Below are 25,842 nucleotides of genomic sequence, written 5' to 3'. Positions count from 1 at the left end.
GTATAATGTTCTAATAAAGGGTTCAGTAAAGGGGGGTACGCAAGATAGTGTACCTTTGATGTCAAACACATCCTGTGATTCAAAATAAATTACATGAAGCTCTAAAAAATTGCTTCAGATAAAAGAGAAGTAAAACAAGAGTGCACAATAATCCCATTTTCCTTCAAGTCTTAGACAACAGATGCATCTGCCCATTCCTAATAACTGTAGTTTGTCTTCCCTTTGTCTTGTTTTAAAATAACTAAAAGAATAAAAGTTACGGGAGAAGAGATTTAACAAACTGAAAAGAAAACACTAGAGAAGGCGGCCATATTGACTTCGCTGGCTTTCAAGTTGAAAGCCAGCGTAGGAATCCTCAACATCCTCCGACCCTTTGATGTGATTCAGATGGATTCAGACTTTCCCTCAGTGCACAAAAACCACACAATTGCTCTGCTAATGGCCACTATCTAAATCATGAACACTGCTGTAAAGTATAAAGATAATAACTTTGTAATATTTTGTAAATTTAAATTAGATTCATTCAGGACCATTGACTGAGAAATGGAGAGTACAATATGTTAAACATGCAGAAGATGTTGCAAATTGTATATGCAAATGTATCATTAATGCAGCATTTGCCGACTACACAATCATCATCCAATACTAACAAAACCCACAGCAACAAAGCCAACTAATGACATTACGGTATACCACTGTGAGTCATTCCACCATTGCACAAAAGCACTCACAGGCTCTTCGGCAGAAGAAGTCAAGGATGAATCACCAAGTAGATTTAGGCAACAAGAAAGAAATACTTTCTAACAGCCCGGTTTATCCACACTAAAACTTGGAGCTGCTGTCTGGAGTTCGCAGGGAGAAAGTCACGCTCTGTGTTTAAAAGGAAAAAGTGCTCTAAATCCATTTCAAAGACGAGAGCAGACAGTGACGGGAAAAAGTAATGAATATTTTACAGGCAGGGAGTGCGGAGCTGCACTCCAGGTGACACTCTCACGTTTATAGAGTATATCAGAAACCCATCACCCATCAGGAAGGACCAAGGCAAAGCCATGTGTCTGATTGTTTATCAGAAGCCAGTGTGTGGTCCCCTGTTACCTGCATCGGGACAATCACAGGGACATTATGCTGTAAATTGGACATATAAATGACCTTTTTGATGGAGTGCTGCTGTTGAAATTTGGCTCTGAATGTCTCAGATTAGAGACGGGCTATATGAGGAAGCAGTGTGCCTGCAATATAGTGGTTCCCTGCTGGGATCTAATATAGATTTTTATCAGGTTCCCTGTCAAATCATAAATGATGTTAACCCTTTTACTTCTGCTTTAACCCTTTAACTTTCCTTCCAATGGTTACAAAGAGATCCAATGTATAAATTATGTCAGCTTGTTCCACTTTTAAGCTTTGAGATGTTGCCCAAACATGGGGTAAAACAAATGTTATTGTCATTTATTGTTTTCTTTTGGCACTTGCACTATAGATGTAAATGGTATGCCACAATTTTAACACCGAATCAATACGTTTCAACTTCAATATTAACCAAAACTGTCCTGTTTGACACATAGTATTCTGTAGCTGCTGAATGACAGGCACCATATATCAATATTCTGCACAGTGAAAACATAGACTTTTGATAACTTTAACAACAACAAATGAGGGCTTTCACGATATCAGATGTTCACTGCATAATAAAAATGGCGAAATAATTCATGTTAGCAATATTAATACGATATTGACAAAATATATAAATATTTATGCCATCAGTCCAGTTCAGGTTTAAGTGTAACTACTTTAACTAATAGTTTAAGGACATTAAATAAAGCCTGCAAACATCATTGTTTAAAATTGTGATGTAAGAAGCGCTGGATCATTTACACAATATCATATGCGATTAATCATATGCCAATATTTTTGTTTTAATATTACGGTTATAGCAACATCAGTAGCCTATATCATGACACCCCTTCTTAAAATTGTAAAAAAGTAAAAATTATCTGAGGAATACAAGGGACTTCTTTCCATCTGCGGGATGAGATGAAGGCATGAAATTATAAACATAAATGTCAGGCACTGCTGGCGCTCTATGCTTTCCTTTTGTCTCTTAAAATCTCCTCTGAGTTTATGGGTTGTTGCTCGTGTAATAGACGGCCTCTGGAGAGAAAGAGCAATTGTAGGAAATTAAAAGGAAACCTCCTGTGTCGGGTAATGTGTTTGTACGCACATCAAAAGGAACAACAAAGTGGAGCTGACAACATCTCTCTGCAGCTTGTGTGACATGCGCTGTGCCAACCCTGCCTGTGAAGAAGTCCTTGAACAAGGGCGGTTTTTGATTTGCCGTTCCTGTGTGTGACAGACTTTGTAAGTTCTCCACTGCTCAAGGTGCCTGCCAATTGAATGACTTTGCTGCGAGGGATTAACAATTGCAGCGATCTATCTCTTTATGAAATCTTTCTGTAGCTCTTGAAAAAATAATTTCCAAATGTTTGACTACAGCACGCGCACACAGACACGCAAGTCCAGGCAAAGACTTTACATGTGCTTGCATCATCATCATCCTTTTACAGTGACTGAGCTTCCTCTGCCTGCTGCTGCTCTCCCTCAATGCATCCCTCTTTCTTCTTTTCTCCCATTCTGAGTTGAAATCCGGTCTCTCCAGCAGCCTTCCTCTTCTTTATCACATATCAGAAATATGTAAAATTATTTTAAAAAATTACATTGGCAGGGATGACAATACCATTTCACCCCTGACTAGGTTTTTCTCCTTGCATTAGCGGAGCACAAATAATCAATAGATACAATGAAGCGGGAAAAAGAGAAGCATAGCTAAATCAATCCAGGCTTGAAGTCAAGGTGGGAAAGTCACTTGCATGGTCTCTCGTAAAATCAGCTGCTAGACAAAGACTGTCTATCAGAGACCCAGAGGCCATCGCTGCTGTGGAGCAATAACCATGGGGTCAGAAGAGGAAGGCTGGATTGTAACCTGTATTGTATTTCTCACACCATAATTGCATGCAAAACTCAAATGAAGGCAAAGATCATCCTAACATTACTTACTCTCGCTTAATTTGGGTTTTCTCTTGCTTTAATTGAATTCCAATGGCAACACAGGGAAAGTGTTATTAGGAGAAAGCACATTTCCTCAAGACATTTCAGAGAATATAAACAACCAGCACCGACTAAATTGTAGCACATCTTTTACTTTCCTTTGCTGTTTCACTCAATCCCCGCAGAGCATTATTGATGTTTGGTGGAGGAAGTTTGAATGCTTTTCAAAGAAGATTGAAACTCTTTTTTGGGAGAAATGCGCCACACTGGCTACAAAAAGAGAGACTGGGGGAGAAAAATGTTCATTAAGATTTATTCATATGAAAATAATATGACATAAGATAACATAACAGATGTTTTAAACTGCGTTAAGAGGGACTGTGTTCAGTGTAATGTCAAGGGCTATCCCTGAATAAAAAAATCAGACAAATTATTTATTCACTTTTTTAACACTCTGAATCACAAATTTGTTAAATTAGTTTTTGACATCAGGGACTCAAATGAATGCAGTCATGCAAAATGACTTGTTTTTTTACATCTAGATTGCAGCAACACATATTCGTGAATATTTTAGTGATTTTTGCAGATAACTCTGCGGATAACTCATTATCATTAAATAAAACATTAAAAAAAGACCCAGCCCATCTTCATTTCACTAACTGACTAATAAGGGGCTGTCTCACAAATACTATAATTGAGTGCATTGTTCTTAACATCATGTCCATCACATAACAACACTCAGCATCCTATTCCATACGGTAATTTCTTTTAAAACGGTTCATTAAGTGACGATTTTCTGCTCCAAAGCACAAAATAACTGTGACATAATGTACTAGTCTAGCCTGCACATCTTTCAAGACTCCCTTCTCAGCTGGCATCCCAAGACATTTCACCGTCAAACCCAGAGAGCAAATAACAATGCATCTGTATTGTTGTATAGGTTTATAGGTTTATATGTATATATATATATATATATATATATATTTTAAATATATTCCCTCTTCACTTTGTGTCTTGCTAGTTTCTGCTGTGTCTTTTTTCACTGTAGCTCTGCCAGGGACACGTTTGTGCTATTTCATTTCTTGGCTGCTAATAGGGGTCAATGCAAGTCGTGTTTGACTTAAAGCCCCGTTTGACCTTCAACAGCAACTACAGTTCAGTCAAGCTTGACCAGGAAATGTGGTCGGAACAATGTGGTAATGTCTGATAAATGGTTTAAGTGTATCCTTGGCCCTTGGCAGGTGCAGTAAAGGAATGTGCTTCTGTGTAATCCTTGATTGTCGAACACTGACTACCTACCCCTCGTGTTAGTAAAGTGCACACAAACTGTGGGCCCGGGAATCTTTTATATTTATGTGACAAAAGCAAGCGTGTCCCATCAGCTCTGAGCTGAGTGATTCACGGGTTAAAAGGCTGATGTGCTTTAGGCCCACGAGAGGTAGCTGGCCTTGTAGCTATTATGCTGAAGTGTCAGAATTACGAAAAACGTGTAGGTGGAGCCATTGAGCGGAGAACAAGTCGTGTCAGGCTTATCTGCCACTTAAATGTTGAATTAGACAAAGTCTGACGCCTGGAAAGCACTAAGAATAATCTAACTGCTCATTATCATCAGAAAACCCACTATACCACCACTTGACTTAACTCCAGTAACATATACCTAAAGAGAAATCTTAGGAAAAAAGTCTTATTCCTCTGAAAGTCTCCTCTAGTTAGTGCTCCTACTATAGATTACCATGTCATTTTAGATGTTCCTGTATAAATACCAGGTACAGTAGGCTAAAGGAGTTTTTTTTGGTCCACTGTGCATGTGCTTGATATTCTTGTGCTTGTGCCTTTATCCTGTATTGTAATAAGTTCTAGAAAATGTCCTTCATGCAGGGTAAGTGGACAGATGAGAGGCTGTGTGTGAGTGCAGACGTACAGTCCTCGGCCGACTGCAGGAAAACAACTCCAACTAAACAACCTGGCAAAGCCCTGCTGAAGCATTAGAGCAGTTTGTGTCCTATTGGTCTATGTAGGATAAATCCACAAGAGTAACTCTCAGTTATTCTACTCCCTCACAGCGTGGGTCAGTGTCCGTTACACAGTTGTTTCGATCTTCTCGATGATCTCTATCATGGACTTGGAGGGGGACAGCAGAGAGCATTCGTCCTGATCCCAGAGGCTGCCGGGACTGGAGTTCCCGTCGGTGCTCAACTCGTCCTCCTCCTCCTCGCTCTCCTCCTCACAGGACTCCAGGTAGTGCAGACCCAGCGCGTTGATACCAGAGTCCTCGGAGCTAGACGGAGAGGAACAGTGGTCCATTTTGGGGCCTTTAATCTTATCCACGGTGGTAGGATGTTTGTGTTCGCTGTACACCTGCTGGACCGGCTGCACAGGGGCAGGCACGTGTTTGGTTGGCTTCACCGGTTGCCGAGGCTGCGCGGGATTTTGTGGCATCTTAGGTGTAGCGGGAGCAGGTGGGGGAGGAGTGAGAGCATGAGGAGGTTCTGGTAAGGGGGGTGACGGGCGCTGCACATAGCACATCTTCCCGTTGATGCGTTTGACTATGTAGTCGTCCACGAACAGATCGGCGATGATGCAGTACTTTGGGGACTCCAGGAGAGGAGGGGACTGGAAGCTGGGCGCGAGCTTCAGGAAGCGCTCAGCCAGAGAGACGGACAGGTCCATGGTGTTACTGTACTCCGTCCCAACAGCTGGCACCAACGTGCTGGGCAGCTTGCACACGTTGGTCATGGGCTGGTACACATACTTGCCTAAAAGGAGAAAAACACATAAAAAAGTTCTGATTAACTGACTCTGGTAAAACATCCTGCTTAGCTGCTTAGCAACTAGCTGTTGGAGACATGAATGGTGGACTCCATTCAGTTTACAGTGGGTGGCCTGAAATATTCCTCATAAATAATCATAATGTAGCTCTCTGTTTACTAATGTCTTTGGCTTAAAAGATGATAGGAAGTCAGTGTTGTGTTAACAGCTTGTATCTGCGGCCCCAAAGCAACCTAAAAAACACAAAATGCAGTTTTAAATCAATCAAAAATAGCAAATAAAGCCAAATTATGGCACCACGTGGAGACATTTGGCAGAAATCCCGAAAGCAGCATAAAAATAGACTTCATTGTATTTCATTTAAACAAGCTTTTTCTTGTTTCTCTGCATTCACTGTTCTGCAAAGCATTTTTGAGTGTTTACAAAAATCCCTTTTATCTTCCTGTCACGCAGATATATATCTTAGATGATACTTGGTGGCTTTCATATACACAACATCTTTCTCAAATGTGAACCCTTCCAATCATGTAGTCTAAGCAGATGCTAAAAAGTTGGTTGGGACTGGCAGGCATGAGCAAATAGTGTCTCTATGATAACTTATCATGCCTCCTTTGAAAGCAGGTAGCAATTTCCCCATCACAAAGCATTACCAGCTGCCAACGGCAAAAATACCTGCCAGAGTGTAACATACTTTAAAGTCCAGGCTACCCAGTGCAGTGCAGCAATCACTGATGCAAGACTTTCATTTTTTTTGAAAATGACGAAATAAGACTTCATAGCTAAGTGGTCATAGCCAATGCCCTGCCCTATAGCAACAACTACCATCCTCTAAAGGCAAAACACAGTCTTTAGATAGACAGATAGACAAAAGGCCATACAATAATGTGGTGCTGATTTACATCTGGCTTACTGACATAATAGATTTTGATGGCGTAATATAACTACTGAGCATACATTTCTTCTGAAAAATTGTTATATTCATATACAAGATGCCTTCCATGTGAGTTATGCCTCCCATCTTGGCAGCTGATATACTGGTGGAGATTGTGTGAAGTGACTGCTCCCAAACGTTCCTCATTGTTTGCAGCCCACTGCCTCCAACACGCTGCCTGAAGAGTGCGGCTAAGATGTGAGTTTAACTGGCTCCCCGGAGAGGGAGAAACTACAGAAGATGACAGGCCTACGCATCACTTCCTCTCACTCTGTGTCCTTGTCTTTTGTTTCACCGGCTCGGGGATCCATTCAATCGAAATATTTTCCCTGGTTACCTTGAAATCATCTAACTACTTCAAAGGATGTGACTCTGTTTTGAGAGTCTGCTGATGAGACATTTTCGTACCACACAAAAGATATTTGGTTTAATTAAATATTTGTTCGTGCCCACAAGAATGGTGAAGTTATTTCTAGTGGCCACCTTTTCATTAAGGACACACAACTGCATCATCCGCCCATTTGAAGCAACAAAAAGAGGCTCAATGTCCGTATATTTAGTAAACACAGTTAACACAAAACACAGGAGCTGATGTCGGTACAGACAAAAGGGAGGAACAGTAACCGTCCTCTGTTTAATGAGAAAAACTCAATGGTCCATGTTCAGAATGAGGCGAGCCCATTCATGCAGACATCATAGCGGCAACAAATGAGAGCTTAAGCTGTAGAAGGCAATGTGTTGACATTTCGTTTTTAGCATATTACATTTAATTGCATCTATCCATCTGGAGTTTCAAATACCACGAGCAGTTCTGGGGGACAGACAGATGCATGGGCAGACAACCAAACATACGGAGCAAACGCAAGACCAACACTGGTCGGTCCACAACAGCTTTGCAGAAGAAACACATCCTGTCTGTAGATTAACGGGGTGTGTGCACAATGCAGAATTACTTTGGATTTAGAGAAATCTCTGTTTCCATCAGCCCCAGAGGATTGAGCCTTACGTGGGAGATTAATATCACTTAGTCTGGCAAACAGTAGAAGAGTAGCATCTTTACATCAAGCAAAACACATTTTTATATTTATCTAATACTTAAAAGCATGCTCTAAGAAAACTCTGAGTTGGATTATTACAAATACTTTACAATTACAGATGCTATTATTATAACCAATACTGTGGAGGTTCATAGTTATTTAAAGTCACTCATGTTTGAGCTAAAAGGCTTTTGCAGGTTTTACCTTCCTTTTTAGAGGATTTAAGTTGTTTTTGTGCAACACATGAAATTAACTGAATAGACTGAAATAACTGGAAATATTACCTTAGCCACAAAGATGATATAAACAGCATTTCTAGACAGTTTTTTTGACAAATTATAAAACAATTAAAGGCACATTAATAAGTATTGAAAAAAAAATACAACAAAAAAAAGTTGGTTTTAGCCCTAATTAGATTATTCTCTTCCACATTATTCTACTCTGATCATTTAAAGGTAACTTTTAGATTTTTACCACTGGTAGTGCTAGAGAGCAATGTTTTTTATAGTGGGTCCCGAGTTTTGTTTACATTATGTTCGCATGCACGCTTACAGTAGCAATGCATCCACAACAACAGAGACTTCAAGCCGCAAACAGATAGTAGCAGATGCACAATTTGAAATATTCTTTAAACGGCTTTGCAAAAGCTGTTTGAGGTAGGAAATGCATTCAGCACGCTTGTCAGGCAGTAAGGGTCCCACATTGCATTTCAGTGAGCAACAATGGATAGTTTCAAGAAAACTGACAGGGCAAATTGAATTTTAAAATCCTGTCATGAGTTGGTTGCCAGAAATGTGTTATGCTGCATATCCATCAACTGAAAGCAACACAGTTCAACACAAATTGACTAAATAAAATACATAAACTAAGTCTTAGAAAAGCTGAGCAGAGTGTGCCTTTACTGGAAAGATGAAAACGCTGACAGCCAGTGAACACTATCTGCAGCTTTATTGATATTCACTTGTACTCTACCCTTCTGTTTCCCAGTGCTGGAGCCCTTGCATGACAATGTCAGTTGTTAAGCGGCCTCTGCACCCCCTCCCTCTCTGTGTGTATTTGTGTGCGTGCGTGCGTGCGTGCGTGCGTGCGTGCGTGCGTGCGTGCGTGTGTGTTTCCACACTAACAGAGACCAGATGTCCTCACAAAGTAACCCCTAAATTCAAAACACTGAGGGTCTGGTTCCACTTCTTAGTTTAGGGTAATGACATGTAAGTCAAGGCCTATGTTATTCTATACTTTCCATATTGTCAACCAATTCTATAATAAGACGAAAAGTCTAAAACTGCCTGACTTCTATGTGTTACACCAGGGGTGCCCACACTTTTTCAGCTTGGGAGCTACTTTTAAAATGACCACGCCCGATTTGATCTACCTACAGGGCCGCCCCTGCCCAATCTGTGTCTTGAGCGGGGGGGGGGGGACTAAACGACGGATAAACTGTGGCGCGCTTACACTAATTGCGCCGCATAAGCGTATAATAGTGCGCCGCATTTGCGCTTCAGATGAGGAGGTGAGGCCCCCTCATAACTGCATGAACCCGTATGGCACAATACAACTCAGACTGGCTTACCTGTACGTCAATCAAGTGGCAAATGCCATAGTAAGGATGGACGATAGGCTAACTTTTAAAAAGAAAAAAAGAAAAAATGTTGGTTTTTTTTCTTCTGTTTTTTTCACTGCCATGCGATCTACCCACACTACCCTTGCGATCGACGTATTGGGCACCCCTGTGTTACACATAGCCACACACCCTATGATTTCTACTGACGATGTAAATCAGTGACGAATGTATAGGTCAATAAAATAATAAAAAATAACAATAATTTCCTAAAACAGACGATCACTGTGGTTTTAAGACACTTGCTTAGGAGGAATCCTCACATCTGTTGGGGACATTGTCTGTGGATTCAAACATATTTGGTAGGCTGAGTATTTATGGCAGCAGGATGGTGTATGTATGTAGGATAGAATACAAATAAAGTACAAATTGAAGGAAAATGTCACACTGTGCAAGAGTGTGTTTTTAATAGCAGAAATGGAAGTCAATGGCCCAGGGGAAAATCTACATGAGGCTCTGGCTGCACAGAACATAATGTAAAGTAGGATACATTCCTTGTTGGATTTTGTCTTTTAATGAGACAGCAAAATGGTGAAATTGCTGGTGATATATCATACCCGTCTTTTATGTGATTTATTCCAGTTTATTTTCTCCTCCCTAAAGCAAAATGGCCACACTTCCCAACATGCTGTCAGGTTTCTAGCTGCAATGAAGGGGAAAACAGTCAATGTAAAAGTGATTGAGTCAGTACTCAAAAGTAGAAGCTTTTCTGCAAACCTACCACTTTACACATTCATATAGTGAAAATCAACTGCAGAGGCAAATGACTCCTATCTTTTTTTTCTTAACTAGAAAGCCTTTCATCACGTTATCATTAAGGGTCACTAAAAGTAACAAGTTCACTGGAGACTGATAAAAGGCATTTTAGGGGATATAAGGGATCGCAGCCTAAGAGATGCAAATGAGGCAGTTGGGTACATCAAGAGAGAAAGTAAAAGCTCTTAATTACAACACAAAAATGTAATTATGAATTCAGAAAATCTGCAGCTTAAAAGCAGCAGTGGTGACTCTTTCCCTTAACGATGGGAAACAAACAAAAAGAAAGGTGTCGAAAGATACTAAACTACTACAAACAATCTAGAGTATATAATATTAGGGAAATCATATGAGTCAGAGTAAGTAGTAATAAGCTTCATTTGGAACGATGAAAGAGAGAATTTTATATACAGCCAAAACGTATTTTTAAAAATACATTTATGGGTAAAATCAAGAGTTCAAGAGGTCAATGAGACAGCGGGAGAAGTGGCAACTCATTCCTCACAAGTTACAGATTGCTCTCTTGAGGAGGGAGTACAGTGGAGGAGCTGCAGGAGGAGGAAATCCTCACCTCCCACCTGCCTCCATCTTGGATGCCTCCTCCTCTCTGTGGCTGCACAGTCTGGTTAAATACAGCAGGAGGTCTCTCTGAATAATGCAGAATGTAGTTCCTCATCTCACTCTCTCTCTCTCTCTCTCTCTCACACAGAGCTTTGGCATCATTTCGTCCAAGTTTTCAGATCTACTGTCGCTCTACAGAATGCAGACTGAATGTCTTGGAGATTGAGGTTTAATTGCCACAATCTCAACATGTAGTGAAGATGAATGAGCACGAGTGTCTCACACAGATTGTGTTACTTTAATATTAGCTTATATCAAAGCCACTGATTTATTACCAAACCCCTCAGTTAGATTTTTTGCACATTTGAGCCAGAAGTCTTTAGGTGCAGCCTGAGCAGTTTTTCCCCTGTAAATGCAACACACTCGGTTAAAGCTGCCACTATAGCAACTAGGTGAACAAAAACAATTATTTTAGCAGATTGTTCTCATTTATCAACAGCTGCTGCACTCATTTGGCCAGTGCATACCATCCGCTCACACATCCGCTGCTCTTTGTGTTTAAATCCGTCCAACAAAGAGGCAGCAGCCAGTGGGAAAAACAAAAGTTTCAGGTTTCAGTGAAGGGGAAGGTCTGACCCTGCATCATCCTTTCCTGTTTCCTGTTTTATGACTCCAGAGGCAAAAGGCTGTTCTGACTTGCAGCCAGTTGGAAATTCAATGTTTAGTCTCTATAGGAAAGAAATGCATCTCTGTGGGCTGATTTTTCTGTGCTTAGTGAACATTAAGCCACATCTGTAAAGGCTTCAACGCATAGGTTCAGATTTTTTATATCACTACGATACTCACAAGCCCAAATGTATTTTAAAAATGTGTCTTCAGAAAAATAGGCCTTCTTCAAAGCAGATATTTTGACTTGTCAAAGTACAGAAAGCACAGATGTACTTATAACATTAACGATGGCTGTGTTTAATGACATTTTAGCCATAACATTGTGACAGTGAGCCAGCATGCAAAACATCAGGACCCTGAAAGTGAAGCAGCTAATGGAATTCAACCGTCATTCATTCAATTATTTACACCTGAGCTTTTCCTACTGTGACATGTCAAAATGTCTTCCTGGGAAAAGTCTTGATGCATGCTGAACATATAATTATGACACCAAGCAACATTTGGATTCGGCACCATACTTCCTCGAAAATGTGTGGATAAATACAATTCTGTTTTCAAAAGACATTACAACAAGATTTGAGTCATCTTCGAGCTTGTCTCAACAGTAAGTTAGAATACACCCATAAAAACTGAGACAACACTTAGGCATAGGTTGTATTTCAATCAATCAGCTACATTTGTCTTTAAACATCTAACTTGTGTCCAAATGTGTATTTAGATCAAAGCTAATATGAGTCTTCAGCCGTCAAATCATGTGGGTATCTCACAAAGCTGCATTCGTTTTTGTACAAATGGCAGCTTTGCTACAGTTCATTGCTAGGCTGCGATGAGTGAACAGCAACAAACATAACATGTGGTATTATATTAAGACAGATTTGACAGATTTGAAAATGATCTGCAATCCTTTAAAAACATGATGAAGTTGGTTTAGTGCTGCCCTTTGTTTCCAACTTTGTGGGACAATAAGTTAAAGTGCTTCCCAACAGTCCAGCTAACATCCCCTCTGGCCTGTGCTAACACTGAATCGATCCTTTAATAACAGTTGAAGCTTTTTATGGTCGGCCACTGCAGCACATTTTGAATTGGTGAGCAAATCAATCAATAAGAGCTTTATCCGATAGTCCTACACATTTCCCTTTAGAATAGCTGCAAGCTAGCTGTGTGATGTGACAGATGACGAAGTCTGACAGAAAGATCCCACTTTCTTGTAACTACAACAGAAGTACAAGTTGTCAGGTATGAAATTGGAGCTGGCAGAGAACGAACAGACTGACAAGACTGTTCAGGACTAATTAGACTCCGTTAGAATTTCTTAATGAGCAATTGTTCGCTCTGACTGGTAATTGTAATCAGTTAGTAGAGGATAAAGAGAGAGAAAGATTATTCAGACCAGGTGGTTCCAGTGTTGCTTGCTGTTAGCAGAAGCTCTCATCAGACATGACATATTGGCGGTGACACTAAACACAGCTAATTACAACTAATGAGAGGCTTGGACTGATGTTGTCACCAGCTGGGAACACAGCCTCTCAGCCAGAAGTTTAACAAAGCTTCAACAAAGTGGAAACTACCACAGAAAGCCGTCAAAGCATCATTTTGTTTCTGTAGGCTGCAAAGTCAAGACAAAGAAGACCGAAGAGAGAGAGATGTTTTGGATGCAATGGCACGTAGGAAGTAGTAGAAGCCAAGAATTAAGTCATAGGTAATCGCTGTTCCACAGGTACGATGAAATTATAATTTGTGTTTGAGAATTAAATTGCTGAGCCAAAGCCTTACTAAACATTGACCCTTTGTATTTGTTTGCCTAGAAACAAATTAAAAATGTAATTAAAAAGGCAGTCTGGCAAGGCTCCCTGTGGCAAATACACAATTATCAGCCTTAGAACGAGTTTATATCCGAGGCAACAGTCATAGGCACGTTTAAAAATAAAATGTGACAAGGTAAGGGGAGTGATGCATCCAGCATTATTATGAGTTGCTACAAAGAAGGGTTTGAGACGGGGGGCATTGCATGCAGCAGCACACTGCTATTTCATTCTCACCGGGTGCCCGGTTTCTGCCTGATTCAGCAATCTAAGCTTGTTTATTCAAACTGTGGAGCTAGAGTGTCCTGTGAGGGGAGCCTGTGAATTAGAGTGGTCCGAAATGTGAAGGTGAGAAGCTCCATTATGATGAGGCTGGCTCATTCTTCTCCATAACAGCCTGAATTCAATAAGGGGGAAATAATACCCATCCATGTCCATTGTGCAACACATATACAACGAGTGATGAATATTCCAAAGCAGAAAGGAGGAGCAGGTATTAATGTTTACAAATGATGTAACGCTGGCGTTGCTGAGAAACATAAATCCCAGATGTGGATCATATTAAACACCGGAAAAAATCAGACACATCAGATATTTCAAATCGCTTGGCTCATTCTGGACGGAGTCAGGCATCTAAATCCAATGATTACACGGCAAAGATTACAATGTGACTTGTGCAGTTGCACACTATAAGCCCCGACTGAGTGGTGCAGAGTGGAGGGTGATTGTGTTTTACACTGATCTCAGGATTTTATGAGGGTATAGCCTATAGGAGAGCCAGAGCTGGGATAAATTAGGGCAGCACAAAGAGACATCCTGGGCATCCTGTCAGGTTAAGCCTCGGCTATTGTGGTTCTGAAGTCGTGTGGAAGTGACAGGTCGAGAAAGGTTCAAATGGAGAGAAAGTGTTGTGGGTAGGATACGTGGGTAGAGTAAATGCCACTAACACTTTGCCAAAAAATGAAACGAAAATGTTCCATGTTTGAGTAAGGGCCCTGTGCTATACTACCAAAACAATTCAACAATGAAGATAAAATATATTTTTTATATAATGTGGTAATACTGTTGAGTTGAGTCGATATTATCAAGTATTTGGCACAGAAGTGGTGCGATATAGTGGTATCAAACAAGATTTCTGACATTTCAAAAAGGTTGTATTGATATTATGTTAAAAATATACATGAAAATACAATTTAAAAAATCCAGCACCTCCTAAATCCTTTCAATTTCTTTAAATGTGCAGGTATGGTTACAGATTCCCTCTTCACCTCCCCAACCTGGCATTTTAAATGCAATTTTGACAAAAAAACAACACTAACAACAAAAAAGTAAGAAATTAATTTGACTGATAGTACATTTTTACAGGTAGCACAATAATAATGAGTCATCATGAAATGTTTTGGTCACGATAATTGTATCGTTAAAATCTGATATGGTTACTGCCCTATATTTAGTTAAGTGAAAAATGTCAGCCCTAAATGATTGACTAAATCCGCTGGGCAATTTTTATTAAACATTACTCAAACAAAAATAAACAGTGCATGTATTGGGGACTATTTTAAATTGTGGATTGATACACATTTGATGCTCTAGAGAGAGTATTTACTGCACTTAGTTTTTCAACGTGGGAGTGACTCAAAATACACTACAGAGCCCACGGTCATCATGATGAAGTAATAGTGCGTTTAAAATGGTCTATGTGTATGACACAGAGGAATAGGCTATTTCAGGCTGTTCTTGTTGAAGAATCAAATCATTGTTGGTTTTGGTCTCTTCATGGAATGTGTTGACAGCAGGAAAAATATCACAAGACTCATCCTTTAAAGCAGAAATGAAAATGATGACTTAAGTGTGACGTCACTTGGGACTAACCCATTTTCACAAGTATCTCCACAAATAGTTTGTCCTTTTTTTTGTCATTTTGGTTTCCGATCAGTCCTTTTGAGTATTTTACATACTATATTTATAAATGTGCTATCAAATAAACGATGTAACACACACAGATGCATTCATCACCAATATAATAGAGCATAAGCCATAGGCCTACATGGAGTTATAGTAAAAGTCATTTGGAAGACATCAGAATACCAAAATTAAGATTATTTCAGTAATTCTAGTTTCATCCACTCTTTAAGCTTGACTGCATATCATTTAGAGTATAAATGTGCACTTACAGAGAAATAGTTCATTATTATTTATAATTATCTGTGTTTTTCAATAATGTAACATTGACAATTGAAAACTAAGATTATGGGCTGCTGGAGGATTCATCGATGGAATATTTAATCTATGGCACAATAAACTTCAGCATACTGTACACTGCCGAATTGGCCTGGTCACCGAAATTGTAGGAAAATGTAAAAAAATATATAGGAACAAAAAGAATGGTAGGCCTAGTAACACTGAAACCATGAATCCAAACCATATAGTTCCCTGCTTCTGAATGTTGCCACCTCCATTGTTTGGACTACATAAACTATTCATACAAGGGTGTCTGTTTATGCATATTGGATCAAGGATGAATGTGACTCTATAGATAACAAGTTTCACCTTGATATTATTGCAATATAAACAAAACTATAAAATATGTAGGAAGTGTTATCAAAGATGTTCTCGGGGCAGCAAATGTCCACTATCATTTCTCCTCTCCACATAAAGAAGACTACAGTGAACTGATGCTTCTGCCCACACAACATGGCTAGATTTTGGCACCACAGTGAGATATAATTATGGTTATACTATTAAAGCATTTAAACAAACTTACAGTGACACCATCCCAGGTGGCAGCACCAGTGCAGCTTGAAGCACTTCCCGTGGCTGTGGGTCGCGCAGATGGAGAGCCCATCACACGGCAGGAAGTCTGGTCTCCCCGCGCAGCTCCTGGCCAAAGCCTGCGCCTCGTCCAACTTCTCACTCTTCGGACACTTCTTACCTCGCGAAGAGGCCATGCCAACATTTCCTGGATGAAAACAAAAAGCCTCGTCCGAGTAAACTATAACATAATCGCGACGGACCGAGCCGAGGTTGTAAGGTCCACGCAGCCCAGGAAGCTTCTCAACTGGGAGACAGACGCGAAAGGCGGCGCTGGATCTCTGAATCCCGAGCAGCTGGGTTACTGCTCATATGAAGGGTGGAAACATATCCTGTAAAAGTCGAATAGCGTCAATTAGATGCATGTAATGTGACATTCAAAGCCTTCCATGGTCGTGATCCACACATCTCTCCAGCCTCCCCCTCGCGTCGGGAAGCTCCTATGTGCGCTGGTGACGCGCGTACGGAACAGCGGCGCGCATCTGAACTTCATCACACAACGGGAGGAGTCCACTCACACAAAGCCAGATGCTCTGCGCACTTCAAACACACATCCAGCTTTAATTGTCTCGGCCCCTTTATAAAACTTCAAAACACCATGGCAGGGTCTGGATCTGAAAGAAAGATTTAATTAACCTTAATAAGATTTACATATAGGATAAGTGTTGTGATTATACGCTTTTTTGTATTCTTGGATACACTTTAATATCCTTCTTTCTCAATTCATGATTCCTTTATTTACCTGTTTTAAAAGATAACACGTCTAGAAGTGTAGCTGAAGTACAAAATAAAGCATTATAATGTAAAATCCAGCTGCTCAGTCTGAAGCCCTGTACCGCTAGATGGCAACCCCAACATCTGCTGGCGTGAGATTTCAGGGTGAGCCATTGATTTATATAAAGAGCAGTTTACCGCCGCGTGTCCCCCTCGGCTCTCTGTCACCGCTGTGCCTGAGTCAGCAGAAATTCAGAAACCAGAGACTAACACATGAAGAAGAGTTTGATTTTTCTCCTCCAGAGAAGGTCGTTTGACTGATGAAACAAATGAAATGAAATGCCACAAGCAGTTACCTGGACACACTGGGAGCTGGAATAACAAGCCAAACAATAGCTACTCTACATAATGTCAGTTTCACACAAATAGGACAGTAAGTACATTACGAACCAATACATCAGTATAAAACAGGTCTTTGGACATCAGATTATTTTTATTATCAAATATTGTACATTACACAAAACATTTGTCAACATTTATTAAACATGATTCATTAAAAACCATTCAAGCCTAATATAGGAAAATCAATAACATGTTCTGTTTCTTGTGTTTATAGTGTTTTGTACAGCCACTATTTACACACACAAGAGACAATCTTTTAGAAACAATTAAACCATCAATCTATTGCAAGTCAAATCAATGTATTTGATAAAATGTCAACACAAGCTCAATCAGCTTAACAAAGATATGATTTACTGTTGTTGTATATAATTATATTACATTGTGTACCTAATAAATTGGCACAGACAAAGCTATTATGATTATTAAATTAAAGAAAGCACAGCAGCCTTCAATAATTACATTCATAATCACAATATACAAAAGAAAAAGATTAGACATTTTAAAGAGTACAAAATAAGCAATTTACTGTTTATCACAGTATAAGCTTGTCATTATTAAAGTGAATTAAGAGCTTAGAGCTAAAATGCTTAAGATTTAAAGCTGACTGTGGAGTTTCTTGATAACCTCCCCCCACTTGTGGATAGGTGGGCTGCCGCTGGCCACCAGCCTCCTGAGCAGGCTGCTGGGCTGCAGGTGGGGCACCTCAGGGTGAAGCTGCTGGTAGTGCTCCAGCCTCTCCAGGACCTTCGCCAGCCCGACCATGTTGGCGTAGAACATCGGACCTCCACGGTGCCTGGGCCAGCCGTAGCCCGACACATAGATGACATCGATGTCTTCAGGTCCTGCAGCTATTCCATCATCCAGGATATGGAAGCCCTCGTTGATCAGGGCGTAGAGGCAGCGCTCCAGCACCTCCTGGTGGTCGATGCGTCGCGCCACCAGGCCGTGCTGGGCTCGGTACGCCCCCAGAAAGCTGTGCAGCCAAGGGTCAGACCTAGCAACCCGACTGCCAGGTTTGTCATACTGGTACCACCCCCGGCCTGTTTTCTGGCCGAAGCGTCCCTCCTCACAGAGCAGGTCTCCCAGAGGACTGTACCTGCGACCCTGTCGGATTCTAGCAGATCGCCCTGACGCCGTGCCAGGCTCCACCAGCCCGTCTCCTTTCCTGACTCTCCATCCCACGTCCAGCCCAGAGAGGTCGGACATTCTGAACACACCCATGGGAAAACCAAACTCCTCCAGCGCTTGATCGACTAACTCTGGTGTAGCTCCCTCCTCCAGAAGGAAGAACGCTTCTTCAATGTAAGGCTTCAGCATGCGGTTCCCCACGAAGCCTCGACAGTTGCCAACTGCCACACTGGCTTTGCCCATTTTCTTCCCCAGTTGCATGGCAGTGGCCACGGCTTGAGGAGAGGACCGAGGCCCGTACACCACCTCCAGCAGCTTCATGACATGGGCTGGGGCGAAGAAGTGCATCCCAACCACCAGCTCGGGGTTGGGGGTCTCAGAGGCGAGCTGGTCCACGTCTAGAGCAGAAGTGTTGGTGCACAGTAATGTGCCGGGTTTACAAACGGCAGAAAGCTGCTGGAAGACTTTGGTCTTCAGGGCGATGTCCTCAAAGACAGCCTCGATGACCAGGTCCACATCCGCCACGGCCTGGATGTTCTGGCTGTAAATGACTCTATCAAGAGCAGGAGCCACACCACGTCTCTTGGCTCCTCGCTCCAACATGCCAGATATCGCCTGCTTTGCCTCCATCAACTGCTTCTCCTGGGTCTCCACGGCGATCACAGACAACCCGGTCTGAGCCAGTGCCACGGTAATGCCTCTCCCCATGGTGCCGAGGCCTTTTTAGACAAAATCACAAATCAAATAAAACCTCAAATCACAATTCACACATACCTTGGACAATTTTGGATCAGAAAAATAACAATATATACAAGAAGAATCACAGTAAATAATGTTTTTGTGTAAATAATGGTAGTCTGAAAAAATATTAAGCCTGGGAATTTTTCCAATGCTTGCAATTTTAATGCACAAGCTGCTGAGCTTCACATATCCAGATTGTCATTCATCCAACCCTCACTGCCGAGTAGAGAGAGCTCATCCATATACATTCAGCGTAACTATAAATTAGCTTGTGCGTATTGTTATCTCAGACAAATAGAAATTAAAGAAGCTTTTACCGATGACAGCTGCTTTATGCACAGGCCTGGGCTTGCTCGTGTCCCAGCGGGCTCCACTAGGCATCCTCCACCTGCCAACAGCTCTCTCAGCAAAGAAACAGTACTGCAGGGCGCGGGCCTGGCCTGAGGTGAAGAGAGTGGCCATCAGCTCTCTCTCTCGCTCCATGCCCTGAGCGTAGGGCAGGGTGGCAGCCGCCCGCACCGCCTGGACACATGCGATGGGTGCAATAGCTCCACGGGCGCTCTGACGCACCTTTTGCATCACCTCCTCAAAGAGAGCATCCAAATCAGGCTGCTGTGGACACGGATGAGTACTGATACGACGAGGATCCAGTGACCGACCTGCAATAGAAACAAGGAGGAAACATGACTCCATATGAATAACATTTTTACATGCAGTTTTATGAGTTTTCAGAAAGTACATTTTAATTATTGCGGAATATTATTTCTGCAATTTGCTTCCTACTTTCCATTAGTACTGTGTTTTCCTTTTTCTTCAGCCTGGATGTAATTGGCCACTCATCACTAGGTACCCCAGTGGCTTAAAGAGCAGAGTGATACGTCAGACCAATTTTCAAAATAATTGTACAGACTCCAGTGCCACTTCACTGTTGCCGTTTACTTAGAATAACACCAATATGAAACTAAATGAAGGCAACAATTTGATTCTGGGCAAAAAAACAGCTGGTAAATGTCCAACTCCAAAGAGGGAAGTGATTTCATTTTTGTGATTCTCATACCTGCAAGCAACGGTACAATACTAGGGCAATTTTCCAGGTGAAACTACATGACAAGACTTAAAATTAGAGCCTCAAAACTTCCTGTCTGCCGTGATTAAAGCCTGGGAACAATGAGAGAGAAGAAGAAGAAGAAGACCAGTCTGCTAAAACCTTGTTAAAAGCATCTTAATTCCCATTCCTGTCTCCTCTGACATTATTACATGAGACAGTAGTAGGAATCCCTCACAGCTTCACTGAATTACATTCAGTGGGTCTGGGCCAGAAAACTGGGTCAGCATGGCAAAGCTTAAAGGGACGGCAGCCGCATCTGATCTGTTATCTCCACTTAGTCCAATAACTTTCAATTGTGTCTAATAAAGTCCCTATCAATATATCACTGTGGAAGAATTCATGTTGAAGGTCATTACAGGTCAGTTACAAGTACAATTAGAAATGTCGATGAGATGCTGTGTGGCAGCGCGATGTGATTCCAATGTACTTTAGAGGGGGCATTATTGCAGCGGTTAATCTGTAAATGGTTGAGCTGCATCGATGGATTTGTTGTGCGGCGAGAGGAAAGCCTCTCGCCGCTGTTCTGACAGATGTAGCGGGCAGATGTTGCAACTACTGGGGTAAAAAAGTTAATCTGGTCACCAGCAGAGACTTGAATCTGTGCATGTGTGTGCCTGGTGTGTGTGTGTGCCTGTGTGTATGAGTCCACATGTGCATCAATTTAGGTTGTCAAACAATTTTTGTATATATGTGCCAGATGTACTGCTGGCTGGGGTTTATGTATGCATGTATTAATGTGTTTGAATCTATTCTGTGCTTGTTGCCTCACTGGCCGTTCATCTCAATGTCTCAAACATTCACACGTTTCGATGTAAATTTAGATACATATTTCCCATCCAAATTCAACACCCCTGCTTATCAACTCAAGAGTGGAGTATCGGTCAAAGTCTCCACAGATTTCCTTCCCGTCTCCTCATCATCGCCCATCTTGTATGCTGTTGGCTTCACTGTCTGACTCACTCTAAGCCTCAGCTTTAAAAACAACACTCACTTTCTCACCCACTCAAAGTCATCTTGGCAGTGCTGTGTGGAAAAAAAGCATTTGTAAAAAGCATCAGACTGCAATAATCTTTTGATTGTGAAATGTTGTTTTACAGGCAATCCTGGGGACTTGCTGTTGACATTTCGCACAAACTTAGTGTGATCATCTGCTAAAGGTGGAGCATTAGGCACAAACTAGCAGTTTTCATACCAATTTAAATGTCGTAAAAATGAGCCGTCATTGCCAGGTAAGCTAGCAACAAACTGTTTAAGATGACTTCTCTAAAACAAGTAACGAGCTTCTTACATTATAGCCATGAAAATATCCCTATGTTCCTTTTATGCAAATGAATCAAAGGCTGTTGTACAACCAGGGCAAAGACATAATTCACATTAACCACATTTAATCTGAAAATGTAAACACAAAAAAACGCACACCAGAGTAGTTGGTATGTGCATTACTTCACAATATGACCTTGCTAACAGCATTCCTTAATACTTAAAGGAATAGTTTGACTTTTTTAAGAAAAGATTATGCTTAATGACTTCCTTATTGTGAGTTGTATGAAATGCGTGATACCACTTTCTTATCTGTATGTTAAATATAAAGGGTTGGTTGGCCATAGCTTAGCAGAAAGTGAAAACAGCTAGCCTGGGTCTGAGCACTCAGGTCAATAAACAGTCCAGCAAATAACCTGCAAACCCACAATTTGTGTTTTTTTACACTTTTGTACGGATAAATCACTTCACAAGGTGTAGATTAGATGTTTGCTGCTAGGCAACTGTGGAAAGAACCAGGCTAGCTGTTTCTCACTGCTTTCAGTCGTTATGATAAGCTAATCAATAGCTGGTCTGAAGTAGAGTATCACTGAAAATGTTGTTAAATGGGTATTCCGTTCATATGAAAATGAAATGTATAAACCTTTGGCTACTGTTGAATTATTGTAAAGTATAAGACATCATCTGACCAAGAGCAGAATTGGAAAATCTAAGCATTTCACAAAAATAGACACCAAATGTTCTTAAAAGTTGATTTGTCATTTAACACACCCATTACACAGAGAAATATTTTTTGGTAAACTGTGGGGATGTGGCACATTTTATCAGACCATTTAGTGTGTTCATTATTCTGATTCACATACACAGAGAAACCCTTATCCTCCTAAATGATTGGCTAGAGCCAGTTATTAATATTCAAGGAAAGTTTGTCCCTTTTCGCCCTTTTGAATAATAGAGCAAAAGCAGTGAAGACATCAGAGCACATCTGACAGAGCCATGAAACATTTATGGCTTCTGTGGTGGAGGATCTGCCTGCCGTGTTTTCTGCTTCCTTTGATTTCCACAACCTACATGTCAAATCTTCTTGATGTCGGACTTGCCCAAAATAACTTCTCTGGGGAGGAATGTAACTTCCTTCCACTAAATTCATTTTTTAAGCCAGTGGAGAGTGAGTGGATTTTAAAACTTGTGCAATCAGGTTTCTGTGTCTCACCTGCAACACTCAGGGCAAACTTCACAGCTGCATCCACAGTGTTGTGGTCAGTAACCTGATCCACTATGCCAAGTTGCAGGGCCTCAGCGGCAGTCACATGGCGGCCTGTGGGAGATATGAAGGGCATCAAAGGTCTATCTGGATGACATGTGACATTTTGAATGCTTAGATGAGGAATAACACGCCTCCCAGCCAGGCACAGTAGATTTGGACACAAGGACCATTTGTGTCCTTGATAAATGTCAGAAGATGATAAAGAACAACAGTCTCCTCAACTATTGTGTTAAGAACATTTCCATTGATCTGAACAGGGCAGAATATAAGCAGTGAGCATGGTGAAACTAAACACATGCTGACCTCTGCTGGTCATCACAGTAAACTACCGATCTCATGTCAGCAGCTGCATGTTGTGAACAGGGTGTCAATCAACAACTCTGCCAAGTCAATGATTGGTAATCATTTGTACATCTATAATATGCAGGGACATCTGCATGTGGGTTTACAAACAGAGCCCTCTTGCAAAAATAGACCAACATTTTACATTTTTGCATGGCATACTGATTCTAAAAATATATCATCTCTGCTGATAAAACAAATAGTAATCCTTAAATTGATTAATATTGACTTGGCCTGATGTTTAAGGATGTTGCGATAATCACAGTATCATAATTTTGGTATCAGGATTACACTAAGTATTGTGACTTCTTCACATGAATATATACTTCCCTTTTTCTAGTCTGATACTTTAAAGAATGTCAACACTTTTATAATCATCTCTTTAATAGTCAAGCAGGGTAAATCTACCTGTGGTGATGAGGTTTAGGGCAGCTGGGACCCCGATGAGCCTTGGCAGACGTTGGGATCCTCCTGCAGCTGGCAACAGACCCAAACTCACCTCTGGAAGCCCCAGTCTGGCCTTAAAGGGCACGGAGGCACAAAGTATGAGTAACAGAAGGGGCTTAACAGTGTGGGGTTTTCATGTAATTCTTCTCAATTATATATTGCAACAATTAAACCATTTGAAAGAAAAATGTGATGGTTGTATTTTAAACATAACAACTAAACCAACAGTTACTCATTACAACATGTTAAGACAGTTAGACACTGATGCAGCACTACGCTGACATTAAAAAGAGACAGAGAGCGATCTGAAGCATGAACTCACTTTAGAGTGTGCGATTCGATAATGACAACCAAGCGCCAACTCAAGCCCTCCACCTAAAGCGCTTCCTTCTATGGCCGCCACCACCGGCTTGTTGGCAGACTCAATGGCGTGGATCATCGGAATTAGTGGAGGTCCAGTCATTTTGGATCCAAACTCCTTGATGTCCGCCCCTGTTGTGCAAAATTAAATGGATTTTGATATCAAGAGTGTTCAAACAGAAAGCCAGAAACAACAGACTTTATAATAAGGTGCATCTGGTTCAACAGAAATTCTGTGCTTCTGTCTTTGAGGAAATTAACACACACCAGGACGCGTGTATATATATACTTAAATTGTTCAAGTTTATTAGTTATTATTGAAACAAAAAATTATATTATATATTATATTATATAAGCCTACTGGTGTTTGATAGTGTACTCTTGTCGCCTTTTGCACCAATCTTTACACCCATTTCAAGGTTTGTAATAGACAATTGGAAGAAGTCAAGTAAAACACAATTCAAACATATTTTGGCACCTATTTGTGTCACCATTGTAAAGTTGCAGAAAATACAAGAAATCTAAATAATGTCCATACCTCCACAGAAGATTCCATTCTGGCCACAGATGACCACAGACTTCACGTTTGGGTCGCTGAGTGCTCTCTCCACGGTATCAACAATGCCCTGCCTCACCGCTGCACTGCATCAAAGAATAACATGTTTACGTTATACTGGATGTACATTATTGCTGAAGTTCACCTTTCAGTAACCCTTTAAATTGTTATAGTCGAGTAAAGGGACAATTTAGACCTTTCTGTTACAGGACTTCTTCCTCAAAATAATGTTAATTATTAACAATATGACCTACATTTGATATGTGTTTCTATTAAACAGGGTAGTAGTGGCCTAAAGAGCTAGGCAGACAGGAATCATATTTGTGAGAAACACCCATTAATATTTACTATATATATATCTGGGGTAGCTTCGAGCACTGTTTTTAACACAAAACTGGAGCAGTCTGCAGCAGTAGATCATTGACTAGCAGATTAAGCTTTGCAACACCACAATACTACAAGTGAAAGTCCTGCGTTCAATAATTAACTTAAGTACAGTAGATGTAGAGAAGAAGAATTAGCAAAAGGCACTTAAACTATCAAATGTTTAAGTATTCATTATGCAGCACAATTTCCCCTTTCAATGTCTTAATAATATCATGACATTTATTTTTCAGTTATTAATTATCATGTAAGCAGCAACATTAAATTATAGCAGGCCAAGATACGAGGTAATTGTATACATATACATTGTATATTGTCTACAACAATGTTTCACTTTATGTAAGGTCATCATACATTTTGTTTGTATTAACTTCATCCACAAAGTAAATGCTGTCTGATAAAGTATATATAATTGAAAATGGAAATACCTACTACACCTACAATAGGCCTACACCAGAGCCTAATAGAAATAGGCCTAATAGAAACGGCGCTGGCCTACACTACTACAGCAAATACATTCAACTTTTGATTTGAGTTAACAGCCACTCTCCCTGCTTGCTGTTGACTGTGGCTCACCTGAGTGCGTTGACAGGCGGATTCCGCAGAGTAATCAAACCGACACACTCCGAAACACGATTATATTCAGCCATCTTTCCGAATACCAGACGCTGTCGCACTTGTTTCTGGTTTGTGGACTGAACTTTGTAACTTCAGTCCTGCTGCCAAGACTTTTTTTTTTTTTTTTAATTGAACATTTTTTTAAACATGCTGCCAAGACTGCATCACCTTTATCACAGTTTTACTATCCATGTCATAAAGATTTCCAAACTGTCTTCTTCGTCGCTTTTCTTCTGTGTTGTTTACAGTGGGCGGTTTGGGGTAACGACTCGGAGCTTTAGCGCCCCCTTCTGGCCTGGAGTTAGTTAGAAAACTAAATCTGTCCATTTTGTTCCCTTTTTTTTGGGCATATATGCTTTTAATTTCACTATTTTGGTGTAGTATCGTTTGATTAATAATAAAGGATATTTGAGGACCAGGAAAATCGCTATAAAAAAACATGAATTATTATTATTATTATTATTATTATTATTATTAATATAAAGCAGCAATCATTTTCTAATAAAAAAAACATATATA

At 40.7% G+C, this 25,842-nt stretch overlaps 2 protein-coding genes across 2 annotated transcripts; both read right to left on the bottom strand.

Annotated features, from left to right (window-relative positions):
* Positions 1-3,339: 3,339 nt before the first annotated feature.
* zgc:162707 (UPF0524 protein C3orf70 homolog B) lies at positions 3,340-16,445 on the bottom strand. The gene is made up of 2 exons (XM_034134619.1): positions 15,950-16,445; positions 3,340-5,798 (listed from the first exon to the last, which is right to left on the bottom strand). The coding sequence occupies exons 1-2, from the start codon at positions 16,131-16,133 to the stop codon at positions 5,122-5,124; spliced, it is 861 nt and encodes a 286-aa protein (XP_033990510.1). The 5' UTR covers positions 16,134-16,445; the 3' UTR covers positions 3,340-5,121.
* Positions 16,446-17,182: 737 nt separating this feature from the next.
* Positions 17,183-25,560, bottom strand: ehhadh (enoyl-CoA, hydratase/3-hydroxyacyl CoA dehydrogenase). Its single transcript, XM_034134560.1, has 7 exons — positions 25,282-25,560; positions 24,304-24,407; positions 23,728-23,897; positions 23,367-23,478; positions 22,563-22,667; positions 19,299-19,640; positions 17,183-18,959 (listed from the first exon to the last, which is right to left on the bottom strand). The coding sequence occupies exons 1-7, from the start codon at positions 25,353-25,355 to the stop codon at positions 17,707-17,709; spliced, it is 2,160 nt and encodes a 719-aa protein (XP_033990451.1). The 5' UTR covers positions 25,356-25,560; the 3' UTR covers positions 17,183-17,706.
* Positions 25,561-25,842: the final 282 nt, after the last annotated feature.

The sequence above is a fragment of the Trematomus bernacchii genome, unplaced genomic scaffold (genome assembly GCF_902827165.1).
Source record: "Trematomus bernacchii unplaced genomic scaffold, fTreBer1.1, whole genome shotgun sequence".
NCBI classification, from domain to species: domain Eukaryota; kingdom Metazoa; phylum Chordata; class Actinopteri; order Perciformes; family Nototheniidae; genus Trematomus; species Trematomus bernacchii.
This window is presented reverse-complemented; position numbering and strand designations above follow the sequence as displayed.